This window comes from Hypanus sabinus, chromosome 9, assembly GCF_030144855.1.
Source record: "Hypanus sabinus isolate sHypSab1 chromosome 9, sHypSab1.hap1, whole genome shotgun sequence".
NCBI lineage: Eukaryota > Metazoa > Chordata > Chondrichthyes > Myliobatiformes > Dasyatidae > Hypanus > Hypanus sabinus.
Genome location: NC_082714.1, coordinates 2,483,512 through 2,497,326, shown reverse-complemented (window position 1 = coordinate 2,497,326; position 13,815 = coordinate 2,483,512). Strand labels below are relative to the sequence as shown.

Here is a 13,815-nt window from a genome sequence, read left to right as displayed (position 1 = left end):
TTCATGTTACAGAGAGATGTTTACTCTCCCCATTCATGTTACAGAGAGATGTTTACTCTCCCCATTCATGTTACAGAGAGTTGTTTACTCTCCCCATTCATGTTACAAAGAGTTGTTTACTCTCCCCATTCATGTTACAGAGAGTTGTTTACTCTCCCCATTCATGTTACAGAGAGTTGTTTACTCTCCCCATTCATGTTACAGAGAGTTGTTTACTCTCCCCATTCATGTTACAGAGAGTTGTTTACTCTCCCCATTCATGTTACAGAGAGTTGTTTGCTCTCCCCATTCATGTTACAGAGAGTTGTTTACTCTCCCCATTCATGTTACAGAGAGTTGTTTGCTCTCCCCATTCATGTTACAGAGAGATGTTTACTCTCCCCATTCATGTTACAGAGAGTTGTATGCTCTCCCCATTCATGTTACAGAGAGATGTTTACTCTCCCCATTCATGTTACAGAGAGTTGTTTACTCTCCCCATTCATGTTACAGAGAGTTGTTTGCTCTCCCCATTCATGTTACAGAGAGTTGTTTACTCTCCCCATTCATGTTACAGAGAGATGTTTACTCTCCCCATTCATGTTACAGAGAGATGTTTACTCTCCCCATTCATGTTACAGAGAGTTGTTTGCTCTCCCCATTCATGTTACAGAGAGTTGTTTACTCTCCCCATTCATGTTACAGAGAGATGTTTACTCTCCCCATTCATGTTACAGAGAGATGTTTACTCTCCCCATTCATGTTACAGAGAGATGTTTACTCTCCCCATTCATGTTACAGAGAGTTGTATGCTCTCCCCATTCATGTTACAGAGAGATGTTTACTCTCCCCATTCATGTTACAGAGAGATGTTTACTCTCCCCATTCATGTTACAGAGAGTTGTATGCTCTCCCCATTCATGTTACAGAGAGATGTTTACTCTCCCCATTCATGTTACAGAGAGATGTTTACTCTCCCCATTCATGTTACAGAGAGATGTTTACTCTCCCCATTCATGTTACAGAGAGATGTTTACTCTCCCCATTCATGTTACAGAGAGATGTTTACTCTCCCCATTCATGTTACAGAGAGATGTTTACTCTCCCCATTCATGTTACAGAGAGATGTATGCTCTCCCCATTCATGTTACAGAGAGATGTATGCTCTCCCCATTCATGTTACAGAGAGATGTTTACTCTCCCCATTCATGTTACAGAGAGATGTTTACTCTCCCCATTCATGTTACAGAGAGATGTTTACTCTCCCCATTCATGTTACAGAGAGTTGTTTGCTCTCCCCATTCATGTTACAGAGAGTTGTTTACTCTCCCCATTCATGTTACAGAGAGATGTTTACTCTCCCCATTCATGTTACAGAGAGATGTTTACTCTCCCCATTCATGTTACAGAGAGATGTTTACTCTCCCCATTCATGTTACAGAGAGTTGTATGCTCTCCCCATTCATGTTACAGAGAGATGTTTACTCTCCCCATTCATGTTACAGAGAGATGTTTACTCTCCCCATTCATGTTACAGAGAGTTGTATGCTCTCCCCATTCATGTTACAGAGAGATGTTTACTCTCCCCATTCATGTTACAGAGAGATGTTTACTCTCCCCATTCATGTTACAGAGAGATGTTTACTCTCCCCATTCATGTTACAGAGAGATGTTTACTCTCCCCATTCATGTTACAGAGAGATGTTTACTCTCCCCATTCATGTTACAGAGAGATGTTTACTCTCCCCATTCATGTTACAGAGAGATGTATGCTCTCCCCATTCATGTTACAGAGAGATGTATGCTCTCCCCATTCATGTTACAGAGAGATGTTTACTCTCCCCATTCATGTTACAGAGAGATGTTTACTCTCCCCATTCATGTTACAGAGAGATGTTTACTCTCCCCATTCATGTTACAGAGAGATGTTTACTCTCCCCATTCATGTTACAGAGAGATGTATGCTCTCCCCATTCATGTTACAGAGAGATGTATGCTCTCCCCATTCATGTTACAGAGAGATGTTTACTCTCCCCATTCATGTTACAGAGAGATGTTTACTCTCCCCATTCATGTTACAGAGAGATGTTTACTCTCCCCATTCATGTTACAGAGAGATGTTTACTCTCCCCATTCATGTTACAGAGAGTTGTATGCTCTCCCCATTCATGTTACAGAGAGATGTTTACTCTCCCCATTCATGTTACAGAGAGATGTTTACTCTCCCCATTCATGTTACAGAGAGTTGTATGCTCTCCCCATTCATGTTACAGAGAGATGTTTACTCTCCCCATTCATGTTACAGAGAGATGTTTACTCTCCCCATTCATGTTACAGAGAGATGTTTACTCTCCCCATTCATGTTACAGAGAGATGTTTACTCTCCCCATTCATGTTACAGAGAGATGTTTACTCTCCCCATTCATGTTACAGAGAGATGTTTACTCTCCCCATTCATGTTACAGAGAGATGTATGCTCTCCCCATTCATGTTACAGAGAGATGTATGCTCTCCCCATTCATGTTACAGAGAGATGTTTACTCTCCCCATTCATGTTACAGAGAGATGTTTACTCTCCCCATTCATGTTACAGAGAGATGTTTACTCTCCCCATTCATGTTACAGAGAGTTGTTTGCTCTCCCCATTCATGTTACAGAGAGTTGTTTACTCTCCCCATTCATGTTACAGAGAGATGTTTACTCTCCCCATTCATGTTACAGAGAGATGTTTACTCTCCCCATTCATGTTACAGAGAGATGTTTACTCTCCCCATTCATGTTACAGAGAGTTGTATGCTCTCCCCATTCATGTTACAGAGAGATGTTTACTCTCCCCATTCATGTTACAGAGAGATGTTTACTCTCCCCATTCATGTTACAGAGAGTTGTATGCTCTCCCCATTCATGTTACAGAGAGATGTTTACTCTCCCCATTCATGTTACAGAGAGATGTTTACTCTCCCCATTCATGTTACAGAGAGATGTTTACTCTCCCCATTCATGTTACAGAGAGATGTTTACTCTCCCCATTCATGTTACAGAGAGATGTTTACTCTCCCCATTCATGTTACAGAGAGATGTTTACTCTCCCCATTCATGTTACAGAGAGATGTATGCTCTCCCCATTCATGTTACAGAGAGATGTATGCTCTCCCCATTCATGTTACAGAGAGATGTTTACTCTCCCCATTCATGTTACAGAGAGATGTTTACTCTCCCCATTCATGTTACAGAGAGATGTTTACTCTCCCCATTCATGTTACAGAGAGATGTTTACTCTCCCCATTCATGTTACAGAGAGATGTATGCTCTCCCCATTCATGTTACAGAGAGATGTATGCTCTCCCCATTCATGTTACAGAGAGATGTTTACTCTCCCCATTCATGTTACAGAGAGATGTTTACTCTCCCCATTCATGTTACAGAGAGATGTTTACTCTCCCCATTCATGTTACAGAGAGTTGTATGCTCTCCCCATTCATGTTACAGAGAGATGTTTACTCTCCCCATTCATGTTACAGAGAGATGTTTACTCTCCCCATTCATGTTACAGAGAGTTGTATGCTCTCCCCATTCATGTTACAGAGAGATGTTTACTCTCCCCATTCATGTTACAGAGAGATGTTTACTCTCCCCATTCATGTTACAGAGAGATGTTTACTCTCCCCATTCATGTTACAGAGAGATGTTTACTCTCCCCATTCATGTTACAGAGAGATGTTTACTCTCCCCATTCATGTTACAGAGAGATGTATGCTCTCCCCATTCATGTTACAGAGAGATGTTTGTTCTCCCCATTCATGTTACAGAGAGTTGTTTGCTCTCCCCATTCATGTTACAGAGAGATATTTACTCTCCCCATTCATGTTACAGAGAGATGTATGCTCTCCCCATTCATGTTACAGAGAGTTGTTTACTCTCCCCATTCATGTTACAGAGAGTTGTATGCTCTCCCCGTTCATGTTACAGAGAGATGTTTGTTCTCCCCATTCATGTTACAGAGAGATGTATGCTCTCCCCATTCATGTTACAGAGAGATGTATGCTCTCCCCATTCATGTTACAGGGAGATGTTTGTTCTCCCCATTCATGTTACAGAGAGATGTATGCTCTCCCCATTCATGTTACAGAGAGATGTTTACTCTCCCCATTCATGTTACAGAGAGTTGTTTGCTCTCCCCATTCATGTTACAGAGAGATGTTTGTTCTCCCCATTCATGTTACAGAGAGATGTATGCTCTCCCCATTCATGTTACAGAGAGATGTATGCTCTCCCCGTTCATGTTACAGAGAGTTGTTTACTCTCCCCATTCATGTTACAGAGAGTTGTTTACTCTCCCCATTCATGTTACAGAGAGTTGTTTGCTCTCCCCGTTCATGTTACAGAGAGTTGTTTGCTCTCCCCGTTCATGTTACAGAGAGATGTTTGTTCTCCCCATTCATGTTACAGAGAGATGTTTACTCTCCCCATTCATGTTACAGAGAGTTGTTTACTCTCCCCATTCATGTTACAGAGAGTTGTTTACTCTCCCCATTCATGTTACAGAGAGTTGTTTGCTCTCCCCATTCATGTTACAGAGAGTTGTTTGCTCTCCCCGTTCATGTTACAGAGAGATGTTTGTTCTCCCCATTCATGTTACAGAGAGATGTTTACTCTCCCCATTCATGTTACAGAGAGATGTATGCTCTCCCCATTCATGTTACAGAGAGATGTATGCTCTCCCCATTCATGTTACAGAGAGATGTATGCTCTCCCCGTTCATGTTACAGAGAGTTGTTTACTCTCCCCATTCATGTTACAGAGAGTTGTTTACTCTCCCCATTCATGTTACAGAGAGTTGTTTGCTCTCCCCGTTCATGTTACAGAGAGATGTTTGTTCTCCCCATTCATGTTACAGAGAGATGTTTACTCTCCCCATTCATGTTACAGAGAGTTGTTTGCTCTCCCCATTCATGTCATGGAGCAGACTGCTCCAGGGAAGAGCTGCCAGCTCAGGATCTTGCACAACGACACAGAAAGTTCAGAGTAACACGCACTATATGTGGAATCAGCTGCCAGAGGAACGATTTGTTTAAAGTACAGTTGGGCAGGTTACAAAGCTTGGAAAGTTTTAGGAGGTTTTGGGCCAAACATTGGTAAATGGGACTAGCTTGGATGGGGCATCTTGGCCAGCATGGGCAAGATAGGCCAAAGGGCCTGCTTTGATGCTGTATAAAATTCTACATACCTTGTTTTAGAAATGACTAGCCCCTTACATGTGTTGGATTAGGGTGTGGAGTTGTTATTTTTCTCGTAGTTTAACTTTTCTCTGCCTACTTGTACCTTTATATTATCATACGTGCAAGTAATTGTTTAGTGAGTTTTCTCATAATTGTATGGTTGCTTCTGCATTTTTCCAGAAGCTTCTCAGTTTTCCTGCAGTAGGCATCAACACACTTGTATTGGCTGTTTTATAGGTTAATTGTTATTAATGGAACGTTGAAAAGTTCAAAGCAAATTTATTATCAAAGTACATATGTCACTACATACAACCTTGACATTCATTTCTCTGTGGGTATTCACAGTAAATCCAAGAAACATGATAGAGTCAATGAAAGACCACACCCAATAGGATGGACAAACAACCAAAATGTAAAAGACCACAAACTGAGCAAATACAAATGAGTAAATAAATAAGCAATAAATATCAAGAACATGAGATGAAGAGTCCTTGAAAAAGATCCATAGGTTGTGGGGACATTTCAGTGACGGGGTGAATGAAGTTGAGTGAAGTTATCCACTCTGGGTTAGGAGCCTGATGGTTTTGGGGTAATAACTTCCTGAACCTAATGTGTGGGTCATGAGGCTCCTGTACTTCCTACCTGATGGCAGCAGGGAGAAGAGAGCCTGGCTAGGGTGATGGGAGTCCTTGATAGAAACAGAAACATAGAAAGTAGGTGCAGGAGTAGGCCATTCAGCCCTTCGAGCCTGCACCGCCATTCAGTATGATCATGGCTGATCATCCAACTCAGAACCCTGTACCTGCTTTCTCTCCATACCCCCTGATCCCTTTAGCCACAAAGGTCATATCTAACTTCCTCTTAAAGATAGCCAATGAACCGGCCTCAACTCTTTCCTGTTGCAGAGAATTCCACAGATTCACCACTCTCTGTGTGAAGAAGTTTTTCCTCATCTCGGTCCTAAAAGGCTTCCCCTTTATCCTGAAACTGTGACCCCTCGTTCTGGACTTCCCCAACATCGGAAACAATCTTCCTGCATCTAGCCTGTCCAATCCCTTTAGAATTTTATACGTTTCAATAAGATCCCCCCTCAGTCTTCTAAATTCCAGTGAATATAAGCCTAGTCGATCCAGTCTTTCTTCATATGAAAATCCTGCCATCCCAGGAATCAATCTGGTGAACCTTCTTTGTACTCCCTCTATGGCAAGAATGTCTTTCCTCAGATTAGGGGACCAAAACTGCACACAATACTCTAGGTGCGGTCTCACCAAGGCCTTGTACAACTGCAGTAGAACCTCCCTGCTCCTGTACTCAAATCCTTTTGCTATGAATGCCAACATACCATTTGCCTTTTTCACCGCCTGCTGTACCTGCATGCCCACCTTCAATGACTGGTGTACAATGACACCCAGGTCTCGTTGTATCTCCCCTTTTCCTAATCGGCCACTGTTCAGATAATAATCTGTTTTCCTGTTTTTGCAACCAAAGTGGATAACCTCACATTTATCCACATTAAATTGCATCTGCCATGAATTTGCCCACTCACCTAACCTATCCAAGTCACCCTGCATCCTCTTCGCATCCTCCTCACAGCCACAGCTAACACTGCCGCCCAGCTTCGTGTCATCTGCAAACTTGGAGATGCTGCATTTAATTCCCTTGTCTAAATCATTAATATATATTGTAAACAACTGGGGTTCCAGCACTGAGCCTTGCGGTACCCCACTAGTCACTGCCTGCCATTCTGAAAAGGTCCCGTTTACTCCCACTCTTTGCTTCCTGTCTGCCAACCAATTCTCTATCCATATCAATACCATACCCCCAATACCGTGTGCTTTAAGTTTGCACACTAATCTCCTGTGTGGGACCTTGTCAAAAGCCTTTTGAAAATCTAAATATACCACATCCACTGGCTCTCCCCTATCCACTCTACTAGTTACATCTTCAAAAAATTCTATAAGATTCGTCAGACATGATTTTCCTTTCATAAATCCATGCTGACTTTGTCTGATGATTTCACCCCTTTCCAAATGTGCTGTTATCACATCTTTGATAACCGACTCTAGCATTTTCCCCACCACCAATGTCAGACTAACCCGTCTATAATTCCCCGTTTTTTCTCTCCCTCCTTTTTTAAAAAGTGGGGTTACATTAGCCACCCTCCAATCCTCAGGAACTAATCCAGAATATAAGGAGTTTTGAAAAATTATCACTAATGCATCCACTATTTCTTGGGCTACTTCCTTAAACACTCTGGGATGCAGACCATCTGGCCCTGGGGATTTTATCTGCCTTTAATCCCTTCAATTTACCTAACATCACTTCCCTACTAACATGTATTTCCCTCAGTTCCTCCATCTCACTAGACCCTCGGTCCCCTACTATTTCCAGAAGATGACCAAATTATGATAAGTTTTTATCTGCAATTTGAGAAGGATAAGGGCAGATCGGAGGTGTCAGTGTTGCAGTTGAACAGGGGAGACTATGGGGCAAAGAGGGAGGAGCTGGCCAAAGTTAACTAGACGGATATCCTAGCAGAAAAGACAGTGGAACAGCAATGGCAGGTATTCTAATAATAATGCACAAGGTGCAAAATCAATTCATCCCCCGGAAAAAGAAGGATTCAAAGGGGGGAAAGGGGCCACAGTGGTTGACAAAGGAAGTCAGAGATTGCATAGCATTAAAAAAGAGGAAGTATGACAGAGCTAAGGTGAGTGGGAAGACAGATGATTGGGAAATTTTTAAGGAACAGCAGAACTTAACTAAAAAGGCAATACGGGGAGAAAAATGAGGTATGAATGCAAGCTAGCCAGGAATATAAAGGAGGATAGCAAAGGTTTTTTAGGTATGTGAAGAGAAAGAAGATCATTAAGAACAATGTTGGGCCCTTGAAGAATGAATTGGGTGAAATTGTTATGGGAAACAGAGAAATAGCAGAAGAATTTAATAAGTACTTTAGATCTGTCTTCACTAAGGAAGACACAAGCAATCTCCCAGATGTATGGATGGGCCAAGGACATAGGGTAACAGAGGAAATGAAACAGATTGACATTAGGAAGGAAACGGTGATGAGTAGACTGACAAATCCCCAGGTCCAGATGGTCTGATTATTAAAGGAGGTGGCGCTGGAAATTGCAGATGCATTGGTAATCATTTTCCAATGTTCTTCAGATTCAGAATCAGTTCCTGAGGATTGGAGAATGGCTAATGTTATCCCACTTTTTAAGAAAGGAGGGAGGGAGAAAACAGAGAACTATTGTCCTGTCAGCCTAACATCAGTAGAGGGGAAGATGCTAGAGTCCATTATTAAAGATGAAATAGTGGCATATCTAGATAGCAGTGATAGGATTGGGCCCAGCCAGCATGGATATACCGAGGGCAAATCATGCTTGACTAATCTATTGGAGTTTTTCGAGGATGTAACCAGGAAGTTAGACAAGGGAGATCCAGTGGATGTAGTGTACCTCGATTTTCAGAAGGCATTTGATAAGGTCCCACATAGGAGATTGGTGGGTAAAATCAGAGCTCATGGCATTGGGGGGAAGATATTGACATGGATAGAAAACTGGTTGGCAGAAAGACAGCAAAGGGTAGCGGTGAATGGGTGTTTCTCGGAATGGCAGGTGGTGACTAGTGGGGTGCCACAGGGCTCGGTATTGGGACCACAGTTGGTTATGATTTACATCAACGATTTAGATGAAGGCATTGAGAATAACATCAGCAAGTTTGCTGATGATACTAAGCTGGGTAGCAGTGTGACATGTGATGAGGGTGTTAGGAGAATTCAGGGTGACTTGGATAGGCTGAGTGAGTGGGCAGATTTTTGGCAGATGGCGTTTAATGTGAATAAGTGTGAGGTTATCCACTTTGGGAGTAAGAACAGGAAGGCAAATTATTATCTGTACGGTGTAGAGCTAGGTAAGGGAGAAATACAAAGAGATCTCGGAGTCCTTGTTCATCAGTCACTGAAGGTGAATGAGCAAGTGCAGCAGGCAGTGAAGAAGGCTAATGGAATGTTGGCCTTTATTACAAAGGGAATTGAGTACAAGAGCAAGGAAATCCTTTTGCATTTGTACAGGGCCCTGGTGAGACCTCAGCTGGAGTATTGTCTGCAGTTTTGGTCTCCAGGGTTAAGGAAGGACACCTGGCTGTAGAGGAAGTGCAGTGTAGATTCACGAGGTTAATTCCTGGGATGTCCGGACTGTCTTACGCAGAGAGGTTAGAGAGACTGGGCTTGTACACGCTGGAATTAAGGAGATTGAGAGGGGATCTGATTGCAGCATATAAGATTATTAAGGAATTGGACAAGATAGAGGCAGGAAATATGTTCCAGATGCTGGGAGAGTCCAATACCAGGGGGCATGGTTTGAGAATAAGGGGTAGGTCATTTAGGACAGAGTTAAGGAAAAACTTCTTCTCCCAGAGAGTTGTGGGGGTCTGGAATGCACTGCCTTGGAAGGCAGTGGAGGCCAATTCTCTGGATGCTTTCAAGAAGGAGCTGGATAGGTATCTTATGGATAGGGGAATCAAGGGATATGGTGACAAGGCAGGAACCGGGTATTGATAGTAGATGATCAGCCATGATCTCAGAATGGCGGTGCAGGCTCAAAGGGCTGAATGGTCTACTTCTGCACCTATTGTCTATTATTTATGTCCTCCTTAGTGAAGACAGAACCAAAGTAGTTATTCAATTGGTCTGCCACGTCCTTGTTCCTCATGATCAATTCATCTGTTTCTGACTGTAAGGGACCTACATTTGTCTTGACCAATCTTCTTCTTTTCACGTATCTATAAAAGCTTTTACAGTCAGTTTTTATGTTCCCTGCCAGCTTTCTCTCATAATCTTTTTTTCCTTTCCTAATTAAGCCCTTTGTCCTCCTCTGCTGGTCTCTGAATTTCTCCCAGTCCTCAGGTGTGCCGCTTTTTTTTTTGCTAATTTATATGTTTCTTCTTTGGACTTGATACTATCCCTAATTTCCTCTGTCAGCCACGGGTGCAATACCTTCCCTGGTTTATTTTTTTGCCATCCACCGTCAACCCTTTAAGTATCATTTGCCAGTCTACCTTAGCCAATTCATGTCTCATACCTTCAAAGTTACCCTTCTTTAAGTTCAGAACCTTTGTTTCTGAATTAACTATGTCACTCTCCATCTTAATGAAGAATTCCACCATATTATGGTCACTCTTATCCAAGGGGCCTCGCACAACAAGATTGCTAACTAACCCCTCCTCATTGCTCAATACCCAATCTAGAATGGCTTGCTCTCTAGTTGGTTCCTCGACATGTTGGTTCAGAAAACCATCCCACATACATTCCAAGAAATCCTCTTCCTCAGCACCCTTGCCAATTTGGTTCACCCAATCTATATGTAGATTGAAGTCACCCATTATAACTACTGTTCCTTTATTGCACGCATTTCTAATTTCCTGTTTAATGCCATCCCCAACCTCACTATTACTGTTAGGTGTCCGGTACACAACTCCCACCAGCGTTTTCTGCCCCTTAGTGTTATGCAGCTCTACCCATATCATTTCGATGATGGATGCTGCTTTCCCGTGACAGTACTCTATGTAGTTGTGCTCAATGGTGGGCAGAGCTTTATCCATAATATTTTGTAGGATTTTCTCTTCAAGGAAAACTTTTCAGTTGGAGATAGTTTTTGTAGAGGACAATCATGATTTCTTTGTTCCTTCTTTTATGTCCATTCTTTGTTCTCGAAATACAATAACACAGCAGTAAGCAACAAGTTTTATACCTCATTCTTGACTTCTGATCCTTTAAATTAAAAAATAAGAGATTCTGCAGATGCTGGAAGTCCAGAGTAACACACTCAAAATGCTGGAGGAGCTCAGTGGGTCAGGCAGCATTTATGGAAATGAATAAACAGTCAACGTTTTGGGCTGGGATCATGAAGAAAGGTCTCCTTAGATTCAGGTCTCCTGTCATTTCCTGAGATACTGCTTGACCTGCTGAGTTTCTCCAGCATTTTGTGCATGTGATACCAGGATCTAACATCTGGAAAAACTGTACTTCCTTATTTCACTGTGTTGTTTGATCTTCATTCCAATCTCTTTTGTTCTTGTTTAAAGAACCAATGATACAGAAGCACATGGAAGTTCTACAGAGTAAGTTTGGCAGTGGCCATGACCTCAGTACCATGTGTGAGCAGCCATCCCTGGAACGACTCACCAACCTCTTGCTAATCGACGGGCTCACGGACATCCAGCAGAAGGAACATGACGTCATGCAAACAGAAGCCACCAGAGGCGTGAAGAACAGCTCAAGACACACCCCACTGGACAGGCTCTTCCTGCCCTCATCGAAAGTTAGTATGCCACCACGGATCTCAGTGACAGTTGGAGTGGCTGGAATTGGGAAGAGCACTTTGGTAAAAATCCTTGTGTACAAATGGTTGAAGGGGGAGTTGTGCAGAGACGTCACTTTTATATTTCCCTTCATGTTTCGGGAGCTGAACTCCTTTGAGAGGATATCTGCAGAAAAGCTGGTCAAGTTGACCTTTCCCCACATTGCTGAAGCCAACCACATTCTGAATGGGTCAGCAAAGGTGGTGCTAGTCTTTGATGGTTTGGATGAGTTCAAGTACCCACTGGAGTTCTCAAACTCACAGATCTGTGTTGACCCAAAGAAGGACATCCAAATCGACAACTTAATCACCAACATAATACGAGGCAACATCTTCTCTCAGGCAACAGTCTGGATCACCTCACGCCCAACTGCAGCAAGCCAAATCCCAGCAGGTCTTGTAGACAGGATGACGGAACTCAGGGGCTTCGAAGAAGTGGAGATGGAAGACTTCTTGGAAACGCTGTTCGAAGAAAAAGCAGTGGCCACGGAGGTCTTTTCACACATAAAAGCCCATAAGTCACTGAACATATTGTGCTCCGTGCCTTCCTTTTGTCTAATGATTGGCCTATCTCTCGCCTACTACCTCAGAACAAGTAACGATGGACAGAAAGCCGGCAACTTCCCCCAGACCATGACAGAAATCTACACCCATTTCTTCAAAATGATTCTCAATGGGGATTGGCAGGAAAAGGAACAGGAGGCACTGAAGATTGAACAAGCCTTTTGCAACAACAGGAAACTGATTGCCAACCTGAGCAGGCTGGCATTTTGTGGGTTAATTAAGCGCAAGTTTGTTTTCTACGAGCAGGACATAAAGGCCCATGGTATTGACCTTTCATCACTACAGGGAGGGTTGTGCAGTAAGATCTTTGTCAAGGATGAATCGAGTATCTGCACAGTTTACTATTTCACACACATTACTGTGCAGGAGTACCTGGCTGCCATCTATTATTACACTGCCTCTAAAAGGGCCATATTTGATCTATTTACTGAGAGTGCCATGTCCTGGCCCAAGATTGGCTTCCACAATCACTTTAAGAATGCTGTCAGTAAGTCACTGCAGTCAGAGGATGGCCACCTAGATGTTTTTATACGGTTCCTCTCTGGGCTTCTCTCTCCTGAGGTGAATCGGCTGCTGCAGGGCCTGCTCCTGACAAGGGACGAGCACAACAGCTACCGGACCCCCGTGGCCCACCACCTTCAGGGCTGCCTCAACACGGACTACGTCATCTCCTCGCGGACAGTCAACATCATGCACTGCCTGCACGAGCTGCAGCACACAGACATCGCCAAAGGGGTGGCAGACGCCCTGCGAACTGGCAGTCTGGCTGGGAGGTTGACCCCTATCAACTGCTCCGCTCTGGCCTACCTCCTGCAGGTGTCCGAGGAGTGTATGGAAGAGACCAACCTCTCCAACTGCCTCAGCTACAACATCTTCAAGAGCCTGCTCCCCCGCCTTCTGTACTGCCACAACCTCAGGTACCGGCCCTTTGCTGAGCCTGTATAAGGCATTGATCAGACCGCATCTGGGGTATGTGGAGGAGTTTTGAAAAGTTGTGCTAGCATTGGAGAGGGCCCAGATGAGATTCATGAGAATCATCCTAGGAATGTTGGCTCTGGGCCTGTGCTCAGTGGTGTTTAGAAGAATGGGGTGGGGGAAATCTCATTGAAAGCTACTGAATATTGAGAGGCCTCAATAAAATGGATGTGGAGAGGATGCTTCCTATCATGGGAGAGCCAAGAGGACACAGCCTCAGAATACAGGGGTGTCCATTTAGAACAGAGGTGAGAAGGAATTTCTTTAGCCAGAGGGTGGTGAATCTGTGGAATTCATTGCCACAGATGGTTGTGGAGGCCAAGTCCTGGGTATATTTAAAGCAGAGGTTGATAGGGTCTTAATTAGACAGGGCATCAAAGGTTCACGGGAGAAGGTAGGAAAAAGGGATTGAGAGGGAAAATAAATCAGCCTTGATGGAATGGTGGAGCCAATTCAATGGGCTGAATGGCCTAATTCTACTCCTACAGTACTGTGCACAAGTCTTAGGCACATATATATAGCAAGAATGCCTAGACTTTTGCGCAGTACTGTATTTGTCAATGTGGAGTCGAGAGCAAGTTTGTAAATCTGGTGGGAACAAAGGATGTTGGAAATGGTGAGAGTGGAGGGTAACAGGCATGGGGGGGGGCAGTTGGTGTGGGACAGGTGGCAGAGGAGTGCTAGGGTTGGGTGGTGGCGAGGATGCAGAAACA

The 13,815-nt window shown here is 43.5% G+C and overlaps 1 protein-coding gene across 1 annotated transcript in view; it reads left to right on the top strand.

Annotated features, from left to right (window-relative positions):
- nlrc3 (NLR family, CARD domain containing 3) overlaps nucleotides 1-13,815 on the top strand; it is a 112,980-nt gene that overhangs the window by 43,568 nt on the left and 55,597 nt on the right. The window contains exon 4 of the mRNA XM_059978842.1: nucleotides 11,289-13,044. Coding sequence (XP_059834825.1) covers nucleotides 11,289-13,044 — 1,756 coding nt within the window. The remainder of the gene's footprint in view (nucleotides 1-11,288; nucleotides 13,045-13,815) is intronic.